Here is a 23,874-nt window from a genome sequence, read left to right on the forward strand (position 1 = left end):
TCCAGCTCTCACAGCCATACATTACTACAGGGAATACCATCCCTTTGACTATACGGACTTTTGTTGGCAGGGTGATGTCTCTACTTTTTATTATACTGCCCAGGTTTGCCATAGCTGTCCTCCCAAGGAGCAAACATCTTTTAATTTCATGGCTACAGTCGCCATCTGCAGTGATCTTGGATCCCAGAAATGTGAAGTCTGTCACTACTTCCATGTCTTCCATGTCTCTACTTGCAAGGAGCTTTATTTCATGAGCTAGTGTTTCATGAGCTAGTGTATCATGAGCTAGTGTATTTCATGAGCTAGTGTATCAGTTAAATGTGTGGACCCAGCCTCATACACAGAACACTGGCATCCCCACAACCTTGATCTGCTCCTCATGGACAAGTATCTTGGGCCCACAGTAATGACAAAGCTATCCTAATCTCTAAAGAAATTGCATACTTCCTGAAACATGGGGTGGATACAATGGGGAATGGTACTTAGAAGAGCCACAGGCAGCATGTCAAAGAGTCATGTATGACTCCTGAGCTGCTGAGTGATATCACTGCTCTATCTATCTATCTATCTATCTATCTATCTATCTATCTATCTATCTATCTATCTATCTATCTATCCATCCATCCATCCATCCATCCATCATCTATCTATCTATCTATCTATCTATCTATCTATCTATCTATCTATCTATCTATCTATCTATCTATCTTCCATCCATCCATCATCTATCTGTCTATCTATCTATCTATCTACCATCCATCCATCCATCCATCCATCCATCCATCCATTATCTATCTATCTATCTATCTATCTGTCTGTCTGTCTGTCTGTCTGTCTGTCTATCATCTATCATCTATCTATCTATCTATCTATCTATCTATCTATCTATCTATCTATCTATCTATCTATCTTCCATCCATCATCTATCTATCTATCTATCTATCTATCTATCTATCTATCTATCTATCTATCTATCTATCTATCTATCTATCTATCTATCTATCATCTATCTTCCATCCATCCATCATCTATCTGTCTATCTATCTATCCGTCATCTATCTATCTATCATCTATCTACCATCCATCCATCCATCTATCTATCTATCTATCTATCTATCTATCTATCTATCTATCTATCTATCTATCTATCATCTATCTATCTATCATCTATCTATCTATCTATCTATCTATCTATCTATCTATCTATCTATCTTCCATCCATCATCTATCTATCTATCTATCTATCTATCTATCTATCTATCTATCTATCTATCTATCTATCTATCTATCTTCCATCCATCATCTATCTATCTATCTATCTATCTATCTATCTATCTATCTATCTATCTATCTATCTATCATCTATCTTCCATCCATCCATCATCTATCTGTCTATCTATCTATCCGTCATCTATCTATCTATCATCTATCTACCATCCATCCATCCATCCATCCATCCATCCATCCATCCATCCATTATCTATCTATCTATCTATCTATCTATCTATCTATCTATCTATCCATCCATCCATCCTATCATCCTTCAATCTATCAATCAAATTTATATCCTGCCCTCCCCTGACAGGCTCAGGGCGGCTAACAGCAGTTTAAAAACAATAGCAATTAACAAACATATCATTTCAAAAATAAAATATATAATAAAACATTTCCATCCATACTGCATATCCCCTCTCCTAATAATAATAATAATAATAATAAACTTTTATTTATATCCCACCCTCCCCGCCAAGGCAGGCTCTCCTGCATATGATGTAACATGTAACTCAGAGTATCATCAGCTTGCAAGGTTGCCATTTAATTTTGTTCTTGTCCAGTTCCCACCCTTTTCAGTGGAGCTCCCAGAAATGAAATTTCTTTTGATTTGCACCCCACATGGGGTAAATCAACTTTGCTTCCTTCCCCTAGATGTGCAAGTTGCCAGCTGCACTTCCAGAGAAGCCCTGGAAAGAAGAGGAGTCGAAACACATTGATCTCAGAGAGATTTAGTGTTCAGCATTAGTTCAAAAGCCTGTGGAGGTGTATAGGAGTGAACATAATGTATCTGTACACTCTGTTCTGTCTTTCACCGCCACTCCTAAACATGGGGATGTAGGGGACATGACTATGGATACTCCTTTACTTCATTTATCATTCACCTTCCTCATTGAGACTCGAGAGGACTCTCTGGGTGCAATCATACTACACTAAATAATGTGTTTTGCAACTGGATTTTTGCTATTCTTACAGAGTAAAAATCCAATTGCAAAATGCATTACTTAGTGTAGTGTGAATGCGCCCTCTCTCTTTTCAACGATTCCTTTCTTATAGCCCAATGGTTTTGAACAGCTCACACTTATAAGTCAGGTAACTCAAAATCAACTAAATATCAACCTTCCTATTTTTATGTTTAATGACAGCTGACAAAAACTTTACTACTACCTGGGTAGCTTTAACTTACATTCATGCCAATAGTTTAGCAATCTGTTATAAAGAAAATAATGTTGCCATATCATGTCTAAAAGGGGAGATCCAGTGCAGCCTGACTGAAATAAACCATTCAAATAAACAATGTTTTAGAGTGCCAGTTTTTTCTTGTTCCACAGTTACAAAGCCTGTCTGCAAAAGGAATCCTCCCCTGAATCCTCCAAAGGGACAGCATTCAGCCAAGCCAACATAAATAAAGGTCAAGGCAGTCCCCTGTGCAAACACCAGTCGTTTCCGACCCTGGGGTGATGTTGCATCACAACAGTTTCACGGCAGACGTTTGACGGGGTGGTTTGCCCCTGCCTTCCCCAGTCTCTACACTTTACCCCCAGCAAGCTGAGGACTCATTTTACCGACCTCGGAAGGATGGAAGGCTGAGTCAACCTCGAGCCGACTACCTGAAAACCCAGCTTCCACCAGGGATCAAACTCAGGTCGTGAGCAGAGCTTAGGACTGCAGTACTGCAACTTTAACACTCTGTGCCACGGGGCTCTTATGGTGGGCAAGTGGCTAATTGGTTTTTTCTCATCATTGTTCCTTTTGGAGTGCCCACAGTTGGGTGCAGTCTTTTTGGGCCAGGGGGATTGCATGTGGGAGAGTCCCCTGAAGCTGCCCTGCAGTTTTGGGGGCTCTCCCTCAAACTCCCTTCTGGCCGGAGCCACTTTCACCACAGCAATTATAGTGGGAAAGGAAAGGAAAGGTCCCTGTGCAAGCACCAGTCGTTTCCAACTCTGGGGTGACGTTGCTTTCACAATGTTTTCACAGCAGACTTTTTACAGGGTGGTTTGCCCTTGCCTTCCCCAGTCTCTACACTTTACCCCCAGCAAGCTGGGGACTCATTTTACCAACCTCGGAAGGATGGAAGGCTGAGTCAACCTTGAGCCGGCTATCTGAACCCAGCTTCCGCCAGGATTGAACTCAGGTCATGAGCAGAGCTTGGACTGCAATACTGCAGCTTACCACACTGCACCATGGGGCTCTTAACATAAATAGTCTCCTATATTTGAGTACTGTCAAAAACTCAAAATATAATGAAAGAAGTTTGGCAGGGCAAAATCCAAATATAGCAGAGAACATACTCTACAGGATCTCCTACTAGTATTTAGGAATGCAATTAATACAGGCTCTTTATTATAATTGTTCATGAAGCTGACATCCCTAAGCTATGAACATCAGCTATGGATACCCTCAATAGCTGCAATCATGCCTCTATCAGCCTTACCCAAGGGTTTGTATCTCTATTCTTTTTCAAATAATACAGATAGTCACTCTCTGGATGCTTTCACACAGTGACTGTTTCCAAGTGGATTTTGCCATTCTTACATAGTAAAAATCCAGCTGCAAAGCATGTTATTTAGTGTGTCTGAATGTACCCTCTGCTGTTGTAAAGTGTATTTTCAGCCAAAACCTAAATGTTGCAGTCCATATTTGGGCCTCCAAAGAATATTGTGCCAAATCTGCGTGCAGAGTAACACCAGCAACTGCCTTTGGTGCTCCTGCCGTCTTACACAAAACTGCAATAAAAGTTTATCTATTTGCTCCCCAACAGCCTCCACCTGAATAGGGGTTCTATAAAGAAACTGACCCAATTTTGCTATTAAATGTTGTTATAGCTGCAGGGACAAATTGCCCACATTTTGTGTAAAAAAAAAAATGACTTTATTGTTATTGCAGCCTTACAAATCTCCGTCTGGTGAAAGCCAGACCAGATGGGCTTCCCTAAGCGTTTCTGAGTCATGTTGGGTTAAGCAAGTTTTAACCGGCTCTTGCAGAATATAGGGTCTTTCACTGCTACTGAACGATTCTGGTGGCTCTTTCTGCGTGTGTAATACAGAGACAGACAGAAACTGAGACAAACTATTTTGGAAGTTGTTCACTAACACTAACTTACATTTTTATCCCACTTTTCCCCCAAAGAGCTCCAGGCCATGGTTCTTCCTGGTTTTATCCATACAACAATCCTAGGAGATAGAAGTAAGGTTGGCAGCCAGCAGCTAGCACCTGGTGAAAGACTGGGCGACAGGGACATGGTTGCCCTTCCCCAGTTTTGGGAAGGGATCCCCCAGTTTTTGGAGCTTCTGCCCACCACGGATGCTGATTTTGATTGGTTTGATGCCAATCTTACCATAGAGTTCTACCCTAAAACCAGAGCGCCGCCCCTGACATCACCAATGTGATGACATCACTTCAAGGTGACATCAGCATGTCACATGATGTCACCACCCACTCCCAGGTTCCCCCCAACCCCTCGGAGCAGAGCAAAGGGACAGGTGTGGCTCAGAACCTTGGGCTCACCAGACACCACCCCAGCTGGGTGGGGTTATATGGGCCTTCAGCCATGGAACCCACTGGCTTTGCCCCTCTGTTTGGCTGTAGCAGAAAGATGGGTGAAGAAGAAGAGGAGGATATGGGATTTATACCTCACTCTTCACTTGGAGTGGCTTACAATCTCCTTTCCCTTCCTCTCCCCACAACAGACACCCTGTGAGGTAGGTGGGACTGAGAGAGTTCTTTCGAGAACTGCTCTTGAAAGAGCAGCTTTTTCAAAAATTGCGACTGACCCAAGGTCACTGAGCAGGTGCATGTGGAGGAGTGGGGGAATTAAACCCAGTTCTCCCAGATTAGAGTCCATGAACTTAACTGGTTAGAAGTGCTTGGTCAGAGTCCTGACTCCTCCAGGCACCTCCCCAGCTGGGACAGCTGCACAGAAATCCCACTCAGGGGAGAATGTGGTCCCCCAGAGCCTTTAACACAAGAACATAAGAGAAGCCATGTTGGATCAGGCCAATGGCCCATCCAGTCCAACACTCTGTGTCACACAGTGGCCAAAAGAAATTATATATATATATATATACATATACATACATACACACACACACACACACACACATATATATATATATACTCACTGTGGCTAATAGCCACTGATGGACCTCTGCTCCATATTTTCATCTAACCCCCTCTTGAAGCTGGCTATGCTTGTAGCCGCCACCACGTCCTGTAGCAGTGAATTCCACATCTTAATCGCCCTTTGGGTGAAGAAGTACTTCCTTTTATCTGGTTTAACCTGACTGCTCAGCAATTTCATCAAATGCCCATGAGTTCTTGTATTGTGAGAAAGGGAGAAAAGTACTTCTTTCTCTGCTTTCTCCATCCCATGCATAATCTTGTAAATCTCTATCATGTCACCCCGCAGTTGACGTTTCTCCAAGCTAAAGAGCCCCAAGCGTTTCAACCTTTCTTCATAGGGAAAGTGTTCCAAACCTTTAATCATTCTAGTTGCTGTTTTCTGGACTTTTTCCAATGCTATAATATCCTTTTTGAGGTGCGGTGACCAGAATTGCAAACAGTATTCCAAATGAGACCGCTCCATCGATTTATAAAGGGGCATTATGATACTGGCTGATTTGTTTTCAATTCCCTTTCTAAGAATTCCCAGCATGGCGTTGGTCTTTTTTATTGCAATTGCACACTGTCTTGACATTTTCAGTGAGTTATCTACCACAACCCCAAGATCTCTCTCTTGGTCAGTCTCTGCCAGTTCACACTCCATTCACTTGTATTTGAAGCTGGGATTTTTGGCCCCAATGTGCATTACTTTGCACTTGGCCACATTGAACCTCATCTGCCACGTTGACGCCCACTCACCCAGCCTCAACAGATCTCTTTGGAGTGCCTCACAATCCTCTCTGGTTCTCAGCACTCTGAACAATTTAGTGTCATCTGCAAATTTGGCCACTTCACTGCTTACTCCCAACTCCAAATCATTTATGAACAAGTTAAAGAGCATGGGACCCAGTACCGAGCCCTGCGGCACGCCACTGCTTACCGTCCTCCACTGCGAAGACTGCCCATTTATACTCACCCTCTGCTTCCTATTACTCAGCCAGTTTTTGATCCACAAGAGGACCTGTCCTTTTACTCCATGACTCTCAAGCTTCCTAAGGAGCCTTTGATGAGGAACTTTATCAAAAGCTTTCTGGAAGTCAAGGTAAACAACATCTATCGGGTCTCCTTTGTCCACATGTTTGTTCACCCCCTCAAAGAAATGTAGCAGGTTAGTGAGGCATGATCTTCCCCTACAGAACCCATGCTGAGTCTTCCTCAATAACTCGTGTTCATCAATGTGCCTACTCATTCTGTCCTTGATAATGGTTTCTACCAACTTCCCCGGTATTGAAGTCAGACTGACTGGCCTGTAATTTCCTGGATCTCCTCTGGAACCCTTTTTAAAGATGGGGGTGACATTTGCTACCTTCCAGTCCTCAGGAACGGAGGCAGATTTCAATGAAAGATTACAGATTTTTGTTAGAAGAGCCACAAGTTCAACTTTGAGTTCTTTCAGAACTCTCGGATGTATGCCATCCGGACCCGGTGACTTATTAGTTTTTAATTTGTCTATTAGTTGTAGGACCTCCTCTTTTGTCACCTCAGTCTTACTCAGGTCTTTCAACACCCCTTCCAACATTAGTGGTTCAGGGGTGGGCAAAAAGTTCTCATCTTCCACAGTGAAGACGGAGGCAAAAAATGCATTCAGCTTCTCAGCCATTTCCCTATCCTCCTTCAGTAATCCTTTTACCCCATGGTCATCCAAGGGCCCCACTGCCTCCCTGGCTGGTTTCCTACTTCTAATATATTTGAAGAAATTTTTATTGTTGGTCTTTATGTTTTTTGCCATATGCTCCTCATAGTCCCTTTTTGCCTGCCTGATCACAGTCTTGCATTTGATTTGCCACAGCCTGTGTTCCCTTTTATTAATCTCACTTGGACTGGTTTTCCACCGCTTAAAGGAGTCCTTCTTACCTTTTACAGCTTCCATTACTTTGTTTGTTAACCACACAGGCCTTCTCTTATACCTGTTTGTGCCTTTCCTAACTTGTGGTATATATTTTATCTGAGCTTCTAGGATTGTAGTTTTAAATATCCTCCAAGCTTCCCCAAGGGTTTTGACTGTATTTACCTTTCCTTTCAGTTTCCTCTTCACATGCCTCCTCATCTCAGAGAATTTACCCCTTTTAAAGTTAAACGTGGTTGTGCTGGTCTTTTGAAGCAACTCTCTATTTATACAAATGGTGAAATCAGTAGCGTTATGGTCACTGCTCCCAAGCGGTGCAATCACTGTTACATCTCTTACCAAGTCTTGGGCATTACTTAGGACCAAATCCAGGATCGCCCCACCCCTGGTAGGTTCCGTTACCATCTGCTCCATAGCACAGTCATTGAGAGCATCTAGAAACTCAATCTCTTTCTCTCGACCTGAACACATATTGACCCAGTCAATCTGCGGGTAGTTAAAATCACCTATTACAGTCTTCTTCTCCTGCCTGCCTAGCTGCCTGCGACAAACTGAAAGCAGCTGTGTGTGAGGTAAGGGGTTATATCCCTTCTGTCCCATAAAGCAGAATGGGAGCTCTCTTGTTGGCAGCCAGAGCTGCCTATCAACCTTTGGAGGGTTAAGATTGGTGTTTCCAAGGCTGCAGAAGTCCACACACACACACAAACATCCCGTTGCTTTGACAACTGATTTATTGGCGCTAGCATGTCTGGCCAACAAACCACTCTAACAAACTTAATGAACCACTGCAAAACGCATGGCAGTTCATGGGTGGTTCATAAGCAACATGATTGCCTGTATCATGGTTTGCAATCCAACAAACTGATTTGGTTCATCATGAAATTCAGTTCATAAGTCAGTTCATGTCCATCCCTAATACAAACTGAATAGAAAGGGAGCCAAAAGACATCCCTGCCTAATGCCTTTTCCAAAGGAAACTTAGTTAAATGACCTTTGGTACTACACCATACTTGCCCAAAACAGGGCTCATATAGAGTTTGTACCAACTGTTATAGTCTACCATCTATTGAAAGCCTATGCAGTGTTGAATATTGAAACTTTGCATGAATGTGTACAGCGGGGGGGGGGGGGTACCTTTCCCTCCCAGATCCTTGCATTCAGAGTTACAATATCCAACACCCTTTTTAACATAACATGCAAGAGTTCTCCATTTTCAGCTTATAGTTTTTCGAATCTGTGTCTTGTAGAAGTTTGGTCAGGATATCAGCCATCATCTCTTAGAGAATCCTACAAAGAAAGGGAAAGAATTAGACTGTGAGTTTGCAGAGTCAAAGCCAAAAGAAAGATGCAAAAAATTTCAATTCAAACTAAAAGAATTGTGGACAGAATGCTCAAAACAGCTTATTGAATTTGAAACACCAAATGGTTGAAGTTACATTTCTAGAAAGAATTTGAAATAATAGGTCTCACCCAGAGAAAGGGAGAAAAACCAATTGCTGCATTGTTTTAATTGCAATAAAAAGGGTCACTTTGCAATGAACTGTAGAGAGCCACCAGTTAATGGTCGTTTTTCTAAGACACACAGGAATAGCACACAAGCTATAAACAAATAGATGCAATTTTAAAAATCAAAAGTTTGATGGTCCTAATGCAGCCTATGAAGAAAAAAAAGGTTTTTTTAAAAAAACTAATAGACCAGAAAAGCCTTATTTATGATTATGCTGAAACAGAATCAGGAACTAATTAGTGGCTAATTGACAGTGGAGAGTCTAGTCACAGCATGCACTGCAAAGATTTCTTTGATGAATTTAATGAAAGTGAGAAAAAATAAAAAATTGCTAAAGGTGTATGCATACTGATTCAAGGCAAAGTTTATGCTGTAGCACACCTCACAAAAAATGCCTAAATGAAACTGGAGATATCCTGTATGCACCTGATTCAGGATGTAATTTATTGAGTGTACCTACATTAAAGACTTTGACTAGGGGTGTGCATTCAGCCATATATGGATTGGGCTTTTTTTTTCCGGCTACCTGAAACACCCAAGCCCTGAAAATCCCAAAAATGCTGTATGGACTAAAAGAAATAACATACGCCCGGAATAAAAAATTACACACAATGTTCACAGTACAAGCTTCAAGCAAAGAGAAGTGGATTTATGTCTATACTAGAAATAAGGCCCATTGTAGGAAAATATAACAGGCTCTGGGCGAGTGCACCCCCCTTGCTGTCTTCCCACCCACCCAAGTGAAGGCATTCACTCCCCCCTCCCACCTCAAGGGGAGCTGATCTCTGCCATCTGGAGAGCAGTTGTAATTCTGAATGATCTCCAGCCCTCACCTAGAGATTGGAGATTGGCAACAGTGGTTCCCCAGGAGGAGATGGTTGATTTGGAGAGTGGAGTCTATGTCATTCTCCCACTCCTCCTCAAGCCCACTGTCTCCAGGTTCCACCCCTCAAATCTCCAAGAGTTTGCCAACCTGGAGTTGGCAACTGCTAAGTCACACTGGCTGTCATGGGGGGCTGCTGCTAAACAGGAGCAAGCAGCCAGGCCTAGTTAAGTCATGCCAGTCAAGTGGCAACAAGTCACCCAGAGGGTGCTGCCAGGCCCAGTGTAGCCAACCTCCAAGTGAAGCCTGAAGATTTCTTAAGATCATAACTGAAGTGCAGACAACAGATCTCTCTCCCCATCCTGGAGAAATTAACTGCTTTGGGGGGTGGACTATATGCCATTCTATTCAGCTGAGACCTCTCATTTTACTGACAAAAGTTGGTTGCTTAGCAACAGCCTCTGGCTAACTGCGGGGCTGAGGAGAGGAGGGAATGAGGGAGTGACAGGAAAGAGCCATGGCCTGTGAGGAAATTTTCCCAGCAGGGCCAGGCCTTGCCACCTATTCGCATACAGCATTGGCGGTTCCCTGGCTATTCCTGTGGCCTTTGGAGGCTACATGTGCTGGGAGGACATCTGTATGGGCCAATGATGAAGCAGCAGAGGTCTGTTGCTGGCAACACTTTTTGTGAGGCCGATTGATAGAGAGGACACAGAAAAGAGTCGGAGATGTGTCTGTTTATGAGGTAAGACTTTGGGGGGGGCTTGCTCAACATTTCTGGGCCTGCAGTAGGCAGGGGCAGGAGAGTAAGTCAATGGGAGGCCAGAGATGCTGAGTGAACCATGCTGGGCCAATTATTTGTCAAGTGCATGGAATGCACCCATTAGCAATGGGAGAACTTCATATGGCCATTACCATGGGGTAATTATATATAATGACACTGAACACAAAGTTAGACATTGTACTTTTATTCTCACATATATTGATGACTTAGTCCTGGGTTCTGAGAGGCAAATGCAATATAACAGTGTAAAGTGCCTAAACAGAGAAATAGAAATTAGGGCGCTAGGAGATGTTTTCAAAGATTTCAGGTTTTCACGGCTGGTAACATCATTAGGGTTTGTAGAATCTTTCGGGCTCAAGTGCCGTGTTCTACTGGAGAAAGTTTTCCTTCCAGACGTTTCGTTCTCAGCTGCGGAGAACATCCTCAGTGGCGTTGCAGCCGGAGCAGGCGCTCTGACCTTCTGCACAGCAGCCAAGAAGGTCAGAGCACCTGCTCCGGCTGCAACGCCACTGAGGATGTTCTCCGCAGCTGAGAACGAAACGTCTGGAAGGAAAACTTTCTCCAGTAGAACACGGCACTTGAGCCCGAAAGATTCTACAAACCCTAGGAGATGTTTCTTACTACCTGGGCATACAAATATAAAGGGAGGAAGATGGTTCATTTCTCCTAAATTAGAGATAGAAAATAATGGAACTTTTACAGATCTTAAGACTAGAAAATGCCAACACAGTAGCAACACTTATGGAAACTTTCTTAAAAACACTGAAATAAGTGAACCTTTACCTAAAGACAATCAGTACAGAAATGCCATAGGAAAACTATACTTAAGCATTACTAACAGACTCAATGTTGCAACTAGTGGTGGGTTCCTTAAGCAGAAAGACAAGGACACTTAGCAAGAAAGAATGGGTTTCAGTAAAAAGAATAGTTAGCAATGCAATCCTACAAACATCTTATCCTACAATCCTACAAAAATCTTACGGACATGTTGGAAAAATAGATGGGCCAGTTTCTTGGCCATGGGCAGTTTAGAGCAAGGAATCTTACAACATGTTGGAAGAATAGATGGGCCAGTTTCTTGGCTGTGGGCAGTTTAGAGCAAGGAACAAAATGTGCTTGCTTTGAAAACGGGTCGGCTATTACCAGATTTACAGTTTTCCCCTGGGAGGGGGGAGATCAGGGAGTCGATTACTTCCTCTTTCTGGCTGTTGTGCTGAGGAAGGCAGGATAGGACGCCCGTCAAGAAGTTTTTCGACCCTAGGATGTGTTTTAGTTTGAAGTTAAAATTTGGCGAAAAACCCTGCCCACCTGATTTGTTTTTTAGTTAGTTTTCGGCAGCCCGTTAGTGCTTCTAAGTTTTTGTGATTGGCCCAGATCTCGAATGGGACTCGGACCCCTTCTAACCAAGATCTCCAAGTGCAAATTTGACTGCAAATGCCTCTTTGTCTCATACAGACCGATTTCGCTGTTCGGGGGAGAATTTTTTAGAAATGTACGCACACAGTCTGAGGACTCCCACCTTGTCTGGGTGCATTAAAATTCTCCCCCACAGCGACATCGCTGGCGTCACATTACATCACAAATTGTTTTAATTCATTTAGGTTGATTAAGATTGGTTCACAAGTGGTTCACAAGCCTTTTTAAGTGGGTGAAGGCTTCCTGACATTTATCTGTCCATATTAGCCTCGCGCCAGACCGCTTCGCCTCCGATCCCTTTCCCTTCGTCTTTAACAAGTCAGTCAGCGGAAGCATGATGTGGGCGAACCCCTGGATAAAATTTCAGTAAAAGTTCGAAAATCCGATAAAGGATTGTAACTGCTTGCGTGGTTTGGTGGGCTCCCAGTCCAGTACGGCCTGGATTTTAGCTGGGTCCATTGCTAAACCCTTCCCCGAGACTCTGTAACCCAGGTAGTCAAGTTCTGTCATGTGAAACTCGCACTTCGACAGTTTGGCAAATAATTTGTGTTCATATAAGCTTTCCAATACCTCTCATACTAATTTGACATGGGTAGGGAGATATTCCAAATAAATTATGATGTCATCCAGGTACACCACCACCCCTTGATACAGGTACTTCCTGAGCACTTCATTAATAAAGTTCATAAACACCCCGGGCGCTCCTTGTAATCCAGACGGCATTACCAAGTACTTGAATTGTCCCATGGGCATGTTGAACGCTGTTTTCCACTCATCCCCCTCTTTGATGCAGACTCTAAAGTACGCACCTCTCAGATTCAATTTAGTGAATATTTTCCCCCTTGACACTATGCTTAAGAGGTCTTTGATGAGGGGGATGGGGTATGCATTTGATGTGGAAATTGCGTTTATCCCATGAAAATTCATGCAAAGCTGTAGCCCCCAGTCGTTTTTCTTACGAAACAGTACTGGTGCGACATGGGGTGCCGTGGCGGGCCGTATGAACCCGCGCTCTAAGTTCTTGTCTAGAAACTTCTGGAGTTCAGCTTTCTCTGCCCACCCCATGGAGTAGATTTTGGTTTTGGCTAGCCTCTGCCCTGGTATTAATTCTGTTGCGCAATCAGTGTCTTGGGGGGGGGGAGTTCGTTGGCTTCCTCCTCACTGAACACCACCTTTAAGTCTCTGTATTCTCAGGAGATTGATCCCACCTCCTCTATAGTGAAGCATAGGTTTTTGTTAAGAGGCGGTGGTTCAGGCCCCCACGCCCGCCTCCATGTGTGGTTCTTACACACGGGGTCTTTGAAATCAATAATTTGTTCTCCCCACTTAATATTTGGTTCATGTTTGGCTAGCCAACTGACCCCTAGGACTATATCAAAGGAAGAGGAGGAGGCTATCACGAAGATTTCTGTGTCCCTGTGGTCTACGATCCTGACTGGTACTCCTTGCGTTTGTTGTGTGCACGGTTCCATTATAGTCCCATCCATTTGTTCGAACTGCATGGGGTGGTGTAAAGGGCTCATTTGGAGACCTAGCACCTCTACTAATTTTGGGGTGATAATGTCCCTCATGCACCCCGAGTCTAGTAAGGCTCTCGCATGTATAAACCGCTTGAGGTTGGGGTTCATTAAAGTCAAAGGTATGAAAAACAAACTTCCAGTTATTCTCACCTGTAGTTGCGCTGATAGTTCCATGACCTGCCGCTCGGCACTGCTCAGTGCAGGTCGCTCTCATTTCCCACCGGTTCTTCTCCCCAGGATTCTTTGCCCAATTTGGTCACCAGGATGGGGGTTTTGGTCCCAACGGGGGCTTTCTTCCCCTCAGCTCTTGCCCCAGACCGAGACTCACGTCCCCCCTTTCCTCCTTGTTCCTGCTGATGCTGGAGAGCCACTCTTTTCATGTTAGTTTCTACTTCCCCCACTAATTGGACCCATCCTACCAAGGTTGTAGGTTGGGCCTATTGGAGGGCTCGATCCAGGATGCATGCGTTCAGACCCCTCTGGAATTGTTCAATCTTCATTTGCTCATGCCATCCTCATACTTCCGCAGCATTGGCCCGAAAATCCGCTGCATACTCTCGCACTGATCAGGAACCCTGCTCCATTTCTCAGAGGGCGGTCAGCGCTCGGGTCTCCTAGAGGGGGTCTTCATACTGTATCAGGATTGCGCATAGGAACACCACCACCACGTCTAGCTTGGGGCTGCACATTTTGTACAGACTCACATACCACCACTTGGCTGCCCTTTGAAGTTTGGAACTGAGGTAGTCCACCCGGCTGAATTCATCCAGGAAGGTGTGACCCCAGTAGTACATGAAGATATTCTCCTGAATGATGAAGTATTCTACTTCTTCGGAGTCCCCATCGAAGGTAGCTGTCAGTTCCCGGCCCCTCCCGTAATCAGCCGGCGACAGTGGTGGCGGCAGCTGCTGCAGGGTGGGTTGCCCCCCTGCCAGTGCTAGAGGGTTTAGAGCTTGGTTAATCTGCCTCCTCACCTCTTGGATCATAAACATATTGTTTGCCCGCATCTCTTCGCAGAGGTTCTGAGCCATCTCCACCATCTGGAATCTCATCAGTTGGAGGAAGTCCCGGGGATCAGGGTCTTGATCCTCTTCCACCTCCTTGGGGACCGGGTCTGTGCCCTGGTCTTCTCGGCCATCACCCTCACTTGTCTCGGAAGTCCCTGGGTTTTCCTCTTCCCCTGATCTGATGCGCAGGGGCGGGAGCTCTAGGATTGCTTCTCAGCAACTGGACCTCTCGTCCATCAGGGTTATCGACCTGCATGGGCCCCAGTCCTTCAGGATGATTAATAAGCATTGGATGTGCAGCAGTGACCCTCTTCTGACTTGCCTCCGCGTGTCCAGTACGTGCCACAAAGGGGACACCAGGATGTCTCCGGTGTTTGAATCCTCATCTGCCGGAGTGCCTGGTCCGGTGGGAGCTTCTTCATTATCTGAAACTTTTTCCGTCATAGCGTTAAAGGTCTCCAAATTAGATTAAGTTCCCAGGTGGGAGTCTTTCCAAAATGTCAAGCCCCGATATTCCCAATAATGAAGTCCTTTGTTTTGTTTCAAATAGACTAGCTTATTTAGGAACTCACAGGTGCCCAAGGAACATGGTCCTTGGAAAGACTGAGATACCAGAGGTTACATGATGCTATATAGGGTATCATAAACAGTTACAAAAAAGTGCTTTATTCAAATCTAAGGTTCAAAAGAGTACAGCAGTAATTTTCCTTTCTTCTACAAAAGCATTCTATCACTAATTCATGAACTGATAACAGGCCTGTGACTTTTAGGGAGTATACGCTTTAGACACAGCAGGCCATTCTCAGTGACATAAACATTCTTAGCCAGATGGTAGAATGTAGAGAATGGGTTGTAAATAATGGAGGAAAACCAGAGCATGAGTTTGACATTTGTTCAACCATCTTACACTGAAATAGTCGAGCTTGACATCTGGACCAGTGCAGCGAGGCCTCAGGGGAGGAGAGTGGTGAGGACCAGCCAGCAGGAAACTCCAATGAGCTGCTGTAAAGAGTGCACACCAGCAGGTCGCTGCCATCTCCACGCCACTATGGGTGAGCTTTTCCAGGACTTTATATTTTATTCCTATCACCCTAGTGAATCTGCTAATGAGGTTTGTGAATGTGCAGGCCCTGCTAGATTCTGGGTGCTCCTGAGATCTCTTGTCCCCGGGCTTAGTAGTTGCCGTAGGGCTAATGCGCAGTGCTCAATCCTCCCCACTACTATTTGAACAGATGACTGGGGAGCTTATGATGGGAGACCCCTGCACCCACGAGACAGCCCCCTGCACCATGGGGGTGGGGGTTATTGGGAAGTGAGGCCATTCGTAATCGCTCCCTCTGCCTTCTTCCAAATAATATTGGGGATCCGATTGATTAGCCAATCACGACCCTTTGTGCAATGGCGTGGTCACACTACTTACTTCCAGCATGAGAAGTACAAGGGCCATGTGTGGAAAGGAGACTGGGGCCCCGAACCTCCTCCCCAAATGGAAAAACTATGCTAGACAAGGGAGGAGGTAGCCACAATCCCCCAAGAGTATCAGGACTTAAAAGGGGTCTTTGAAGCAGCGGAGGCCAACAAACTCCCCCCCCCCACACACACACTGCTCCACAGACTGTGCTATTGAGATGATAGAAGGGGAGCCCCTACCAAAAACCGAACTGTACTCTATGAGCCACCAAGAGCAAGAGGGGTTAAAGAAGTTTATTGAAACTAATCTTCAAAGGAGTTTTATATGACCTGTCTTATCCCCCCCGCGGGGCTCCCATGCTATTCAGGAAAAAGAAGGATGGGAGCCTCAGACTTTGTACTGACTATCAGGGTTTGAATGCCATTCCATGAATAATGCCTACCCCTTCTGCTCATAAAGGAGCTCCTTAGTAAGGTCTCCCAGGGAGAGATGTTTACTAAGTTGGATCTGTGAGATGCTTATTTACAGGTACACATAAAGGAGGGAGATGAATGGGAAACTGCCTTTAACACCACCCTCGGCCAATTTGAGTATCTGGTAATGCCATTCGGACTGAAGGGAGCCCTGGTGTGTTCATGAATCTCATAAATGAGGACCCATTTTCCTTCCCATCAGCAGAATAGGTGAAGTCCAGTGACACTTGAGCCCCGAAACTCATCAAAGACTTTCACCGCTGCTTTCCTGGCAGGCCAAAAAAAAAAAATTGGACCAGGGGGTCCAATTCCTGGGGCACCCAAAGCCAAACCTAACTTCACACCAGAGAATCTCTATAGGACCCAAATGCACTACATCCATCTATCTACTCTATAAACCCTGCTGGCCTGGAGCCAATATAAACCCAGTTGCTAACGTCACAGCCACACAAAACACAATCTGCTCAAGGTATGCTCTGCAGACCTGGCTGCAGCAAACCCAGATGCCAGCTCTCCAGCCCTGCCCCAAACAACACGGGGAGAGCTGGCCAAGCACAACAAGCCTGCTGGTTCTGGGTCTCTCACCCAGATGCCAGCTTTCCTGCCACAGAACACGCAACCTACAGATACCAGTTTTCCAGCCATGCCCCAAACAACGCAAGGAGAGCTGGCCGAGCACGACAAGCATGCTGGTTCTGGGTCTTCCACCCAGATGCCAGCTTCCCTGCCATAGAACACGCAATTTACAGATGCCAGCTCTCCAGATTTAAATCCGAATCAAAAAGTTTATGCCAGAACATAGAACATTTTTAAATGAAAAATAACAATTCAAGAAATTTCTCAGGTAAGTTAAGAAACTCCCACTTCTCTTGGACTCCTTTCTCCTCAAGTATGTCTAGTTTCACCATTACTAAATATATTTTCTTCCATATCCATTAGAACCCTTAACAGATAAGTAGTATATCAAAATGTAAAAGTATATTATATATCTCATATCAAAAACCTATTTTTATTCAAGATATTGCATTTGGAATAGATTTTAATTCTATTTCTATTTTGCTACATTTATATATTTTCTCACTTTGTCTCCTGCTAACATAATACACAATACACATTCCATCTTTTGTCAAATTTTGTAACAGACCTGTTTCTCCAGCAGGTAGTTAATTTTGCCATAACTGCATATTCAGAAGGTTTATTTTCCCATTCTTCCAAACATGGACAACCTCTAGTTTCCATTTTGCTACATTGTCACCATGTACATCCCTTCTAAAAATTTTGGTAATTTGTTAGTTAGAACACCTAATAGCATGCTCTTGACTTCCATTGGGAATTCCAACTTTAATATGTTCTGCATGTTTCCAGTGTTTTTCTTTCCGATATATTTTTGCTTTATACAAGCCACTGCGTATTAAAGAAGCTTCCTTCTATGTTGGCATTTCCAGCATTTTTCTTTGTAGCTTTTAAGCGCTTTCTCTCTTTTTTAAAAAATATCATGTTTATAGTTTATTGAAATTATGCACAAACTCATATACCATACCAAACAAAAAAATCATACATTATTAAAACAGCGATCAAAGGCAGTGTTTTCATTGCCATATGTACATTCACATTCCACTATCTCTGTTCACCTTCTCCAACATGGGGGCCAATGTGAATGTATTAAACAAGATAAATCCCTATTTTCTCTTCTAGTACACTTAAAGATCTTAAAGTATATTCTGCCTTATCCATGTCTGATCTAGCACTCCTGGTCTCCGTTTCTTTCTGTTTATTTTCAAATCTTCCTGTACCTTGATCCTTTGGTATTTATTTTGTATCAATGGAATTTACGGTTTGCTTTTAGTTTGACAAGCAGCCCTGTGGCGCAGAGTGGTAAAGCAGCAGTACTGCAGTACTGTGGTCTGAACTCTCTGCTCACGACCTGAGTTTGATTCCGGTGGAAGCTGGATTCAGGTAGCCAGCCCAAGGTTGACTCAGCCTTCCATCCTTCCGAGGTCGGTAAAATGAGTACCCAGATTGCTGGGGGGGAAAGTGTAAAAGACTGGCGAAGGCAATGGCAAAACCACCCCGTAAAAAGTCTGCTGTGAAAACGTTGTGAAAGCAACGTCACCCCAGAATCGGAAACGACTGGTGCTTGCACAGGGGACCTTTCCTTTCCTTAAGTTTGACATATCCATTTTGTGTCCTTCCATCTATTTTTTCTTCTGTCCAGCTTAATTGTTAGTCCCCCTATCTGTTCAATTAAATTATTCTGCATACAGTTTAATGTTCTGGAGGGATTTTGTGTTGTATAATGTTGTTTATTTATCACTGAACTCACTATGATTATTATTAGTAAACACTGGATAAGTTGAGTAAGTTGTACAATTAATTTTCATGTTGCACGGAGAGGTTTTTAGGTGGTTTGGTTTGCAGGGAAACCTCTGTGCTCCCGGCTTGTTTGCCACATTTTTTCCATCTACAGCAGGTCTGGCAGCTGGTTCCCTACCTTTCTTCCCATGACTTGGCTACAGTGATCCACACAATGGTCACTTCCAGATTGGATTATTGTAATTTGCTCTACGCAGGTGTACCCTTGCACCTGATCTGGAAGTTACAGCTGGTGCAGAATGAGATGCTCACCTGCTGTCTATGATGCCTTTATGGGTGCATATTTGGCTGGTCATCTGAGGAGTGCACTGGCTGCTGGTGGAGTTCCAAATCAGGTTCAAGGTCCTGGTTTTGACCTTCAAGGCCCTGAATGGCCAGGGACCAACATACTTGCGGGACTGCGCCTCTCCATATGTCTCTTGAAGGGCCTTAAGTTCAGCTGATCAATGTCGACTGATAGTCCCTGGCCCTAAAGATGTCCATTTGGCCTTGACCTGGGCAGGGCCTTTTTGGCTCTGAACATATGAAGCTGCCTTATACTGAATCAAGACCCTTGGTCCATCAAAGTCAGTATTGTCTTCTCAGACTGGCAGCAGCTCTCCAGGGTCCCAAGCGGAGGATTTTCACACCTATTTGCCTGGACCCTTTTTAGTTGGAGATGCCGGGGATTGAACCTGGGACCTTCTGCTTCCCAAGCAGATGCTCTGCCACTGAGCCACTGTCCCCCCCCCCCAACATATGAACATATGAAGCTGCCTTATACTGAATCAGACTCTGGGTCCATCAAGTCAGTACTGTCTACTCAGACTGGCAGTGGCTCTCCAGGGTCTCAAGCTGAGGTTTTTCACACCTTTTTGCCTGGACCCTTTTTTGGAGATGCCGGGGATTGAACCTGGGACCTTCTGCTTCCCAAGCAGATGCTCTACCACTGAGCCACCGTCCCTCCCCTGCTCTCCAGGGTCTCAAACTGAGGTTTTTCACACCTATTTGCCTGGACCCTTTTTTTTTGGAGATGCCAGGGATTGAACCTGGGACCTTCTGCTTCCCAAGCAGATGCTCTACCACTGAGCCACAGTCCCTCCCCTGGCTCCAACCTGGTGAAATGAGCTCCCTATGGAGATTAAGGCCCTGTGGGAACTATTGCAGTTCCATAGGGCCTGTAAGACTGAGCTCTTCTTTCAGGTAAGGTTGTGGACATCTGATATGAACTGTCCTTCCTGCTATATATTGCCCCAGACCTGTTCTTTTGTTCTTTTGGCTGTTTATATGTTACATGTGTTAAATGCCTATGACTTGAAGTTGACTATTTAGAATGTGTTGGGCAGATCCAAGAACTACCGCCATCTTGTCTTAATTATTTGTCGGTGTGGTTTTGAATTGTTATATATTGCTAATGGCTAATGTCATGGTATTATTGTATACGTATTTACGTTGTAACCCACCTTGAGCCTGTCTTGGCGAGATGGGAAGGATAGAAATCCCGGAAGTAAATAAATAAAATAATGAACACTGGCCTAGATTTATTAAATCTGTATTTTCCCCTGTCAAGCACCGCCCTCTTTCATCCCTGTTTAAAATGAAACAATCTCTTGGTGGTGATTGTTTTTTTAATTGTGCAAAGATGAATAAGTTTGTTTGGATGCATTTCTTCTCAGGACAGAGAGCAGGAACTCGAGCAGCTGACCAAAGAGCTGCGGCAAGTGAATCTCCAACAATTTATCCAGCAAACGGGGACCAAAGTCACTGTGCTGCCTGCAGAACCCTCTGAAACGGAGGCTTCGAACACAGAGCATGAGAGAGGTATGCCTTGGGAATTCCTTGATGAAAATATACCTGCTGCCTCCGACCTCTTCCCTGGGGAATCCAGGCCAAGAAGGATTAAGTTGAATGAGTTAGGAATCTTATTCGTAAAGATTTCTCATCATTCAAAAACATTTCCCCGAATGAAATCATTTACCACCACAATAAACCATTATAATAAAAATTGTACAATAGATACATAAAGGGTGGCGGGCGGTAATATGTAAACAGAAATCAATGGAGCAGTATACAGATGGCAGTGTCCCCATAAAAGTTTTGAATGTGGCATTGATGAATAATACAGGGGAGCTTTCTCTAACGAGCTGGGAGACGGCAGTCCTGACCTTTTTTCTCCTAGAGAGAATCACACAGGGCACAATGTATTTGGGGCGGGGGGGATAGAGAGTGGTACAATAGCTGTATCATACAATATCTGTCAAACTTTGCATCCGTATTAATGGAAGATGTTCATATCGCCATGAGTGTCTTGGGGACTATACCAAGTAAGATAAACAAAAGAAAGATCCCTGCCCATGAAACTTAAAATCTGAATTCAGACATTAAAGGGTGACACAGCAGGTCAGAAGGGAGAGGCCAAGATAATATTGCACAACTTTTTACTCTACATTTTGCAATACTGTGACGTCTTCTAACCTAGCAAAACTATTTGAATGGACAGAATGGCACACCCATGATTCAACAGTGTAGTCAAGTCTCTTGTGCTGAAACCAGGAGGACATAAAATTGCTTCTCTTTAACTGGATAACTGTAGATTTACTGCCTGTAACATTCTTAGGTTTAAATGTAGATTTACTGCCTGTAACATTCTTAGGAGAGCCAGTTTGGTGTAGTAGTTAAGTGTTCAGACTCTTATCTGGGAGAACCGGGTTTGATTCCCCACTCCTCCACTTGCACCTGCTGGAATGGCCTTGGGTCAGCCATAGCCCTGGCAGAGGTTGTCCTTGAAAGGGCAGCTGCTGTGAGAGCTCTCTCCAGCCCCACCCACCTCACAGGGTGTCCGTTGTGGGGGAGGAAGGGAAAGGAGATTGTGAGCCACTCTGAGACTCTTCGGAGTGGAGGGCGGGATATAAATCCAATATCTTCATCTACCTCACAGGGTGTCTGTTGTGGGCGAGGAAAGGAAAGGAGATTGTGAGCCGCTCTGAGACTCTTCGGAGTGGAGGGCGGGATATAAATCCAATATCTTCATCTACCTCACAGGGTGTCTGTTGTGGGCGAGGAAAGGAAAGGAGATTGTGAGCTGCTCTGAGACTCTTTGGAGTGGAGGGTGGGATATAAATCCAATATCTTCTTCTTCTTCTTCTAAATAGAGAAATGGATAATTTCTTGCTAACAAATCTCTGCTTTCCCCTAGAAGTACCATTTCAGTCTGGAAGCCTGAAGCGCCCGGGCTCATCACGGCAGCTTCCCAGCAATCTTCGGATCCTGCAGAATCCACTGTCATCTGGTTTTAACCCAGAGGGCATTTATGTATAACACTATATACCTCTTCTGGAGAGGACCTATGAAGCTATTGTGGACCTCCTTTTGCTTCTGTTCTCCTAGCGATATATGGAGAAATGGTGACCTTTCAGAAGCCACCAAGTTTATTGGTGTGTTTATTTTTAACCAGACCTACAGGAGACTTGGAATCCTGCACTGCACACTGAATGAATGAAGACGATAAGGAACTAAAGGAACTGTGGATGCATGCTCGTTTGGTAGTGTTGTAAAGGCCGCCAAACCACGATCATGCAAATAACTTCCATTTTCATTGTTGATCTTTCTAATACATTTAGAGAAGTATTATTCCTTAGCTGGTATAACAAATGATACTGGAGTGCAAGGAATTGTCGAAGCCAAATGAGTTCAGGTTTAATTTATTCCACTGAACCAGCGGATGTGCCTATGTTGATGTCTGAGGCTCTTCTCCTGCACTTCTTGGCCAAGAGTGAAACTGGTGGTCTAGCTCAATCCAGAACTGTTGCCTGAAACACCATGCCCCATGACGATCTTCCCTTCTCTATCCATTCAGAGCTCAAGGCCACATTGTACTCCCATCAAATTAAGTTGCCCTACCACCACTTCAGATTGCTGGCTGCCCGTGGCAGGGGAAGAGAAACACACACTATGAACATACTGCAACACGAGTTAAGGAGTCTGAAGCGCTATGGGGAGAATTCAGCACAAGCTGGCCATTTTTCAGCCAGCAGTCCTGTGTCAGGTGAGATGTATAGCCCTGCTTTAATGCCATATTTGCAGTCTGAAGTGGTGTGTGTATGTGTGACTTTGAACATACACGAATGAGTGTGAGCACAGAAGGTTACATTGCTGTGATTCACAATGCCAGGAAACGCTGTTGCAGGAAAAGATGCTGAATATCTTTTTTATTGTTGTGAGGCCTCTGACATTTTTAAGAACATAAGAAAAGCCATGTTGGATCAGGACAGTGGTTCATCCAGTCCAACACTCTGTGTCACACAGTGGCCAAACCCAGATGCCATCAGGAGATCCACCAGCAGGGAGAAAATTACTTATTTCTCTGCCTTCTCTATCCCATGCATAATTTTGGAATCCTCTGTCATGTTACCCTCAATTATCATTTCTCCAAGCTAAAGAGCTCCTAGCCTCTATAACCTTTCTTCATACAGAATGTGTTCCATCCCCTTAATCGTTTTTGGTTGCCCTTTCCTACATCGTTTGCAATGCTATAATATCTTTTTTGAAGTGCAGTGACCAGAACTGTACACTGTATTCCAAATGAGGTTGCTCTATAGATTTATACAGAGGCATTATGATACTGGCTGATTTGTTTTCAGTTCCCTTCCTCATAACCCCAAACATAGCATTTGTCTTTTTGATTGCAGTCACATACTGTGTCAACATCTTCAGTGAGTTATCTACTATGTTGACCCCAAGTTCTCTCAGTTACCGCTAGTTTGGACCCCATCGACGTATATAGTTAGGATTTTGTTGTATTGCCAGTGGCATAATATAATCATTACAGTATTTTTGTAAGCTTATCTTATTTTCTAAGTGCCACAAGTTTCAATCTTCACCTAATAAGATAGTGTTCTGTATTTGAGGCTCTTCTAGTCAGACGTTTTATTATACAGAGTTTATATCAGATATATTTTAACTAGGGGTGGGCATGAACCGGGAAAATGGTGGTTTGTTTTGGTTTATGGTTCATTTGATTTCCTAGACTGTTTCATGGTCCATTGGTTTGTTTGGTTTGGGAAGAGATAGAATGACCCTCCACTGGGCTAGAGACACTAAACTCATGGCAAGCTTTTCAACTGACTCTCCTTTACCTGCTCTCCAAGTTTGGTGAGAATTGGATTTAAGGAGGCCATGTTGCAGCCCCTCAAATCAGGTGCCCCCATGTGGTTTGTTTGGTTCATGTGAGTGGCTTAGAAAGTTAGTTTTTTAAAAATAAAAAAGCCAAAGAGAAACAAGTAAGACCAGGCACAGTGGCACA

At 44.1% G+C, this 23,874-nt stretch overlaps 1 protein-coding gene across 1 annotated transcript in view; it reads left to right on the forward strand.

Moving 5' to 3' along the window:
- The window catches only part of RASSF8 (Ras association domain family member 8), a 46,483-nt gene extending 24,279 nt beyond the window's left edge, over positions 1-22,204 (forward strand). The window contains exons 3-4 of the mRNA XM_060258338.1: positions 20,249-20,393; positions 21,769-22,204. Of these exons, the coding sequence (XP_060114321.1) occupies positions 20,249-20,393; positions 21,769-21,890 (267 nt within the window). The 3' untranslated portion in view covers positions 21,891-22,204. The remainder of the gene's footprint in view (positions 1-20,248; positions 20,394-21,768) is intronic.
- The last annotated feature ends 1,670 nt before the right edge of the window (positions 22,205-23,874 follow it).

This window comes from Heteronotia binoei, chromosome 17, assembly GCF_032191835.1.
Source record: "Heteronotia binoei isolate CCM8104 ecotype False Entrance Well chromosome 17, APGP_CSIRO_Hbin_v1, whole genome shotgun sequence".
Lineage (NCBI taxonomy): Eukaryota > Metazoa > Chordata > Lepidosauria > Squamata > Gekkonidae > Heteronotia > Heteronotia binoei.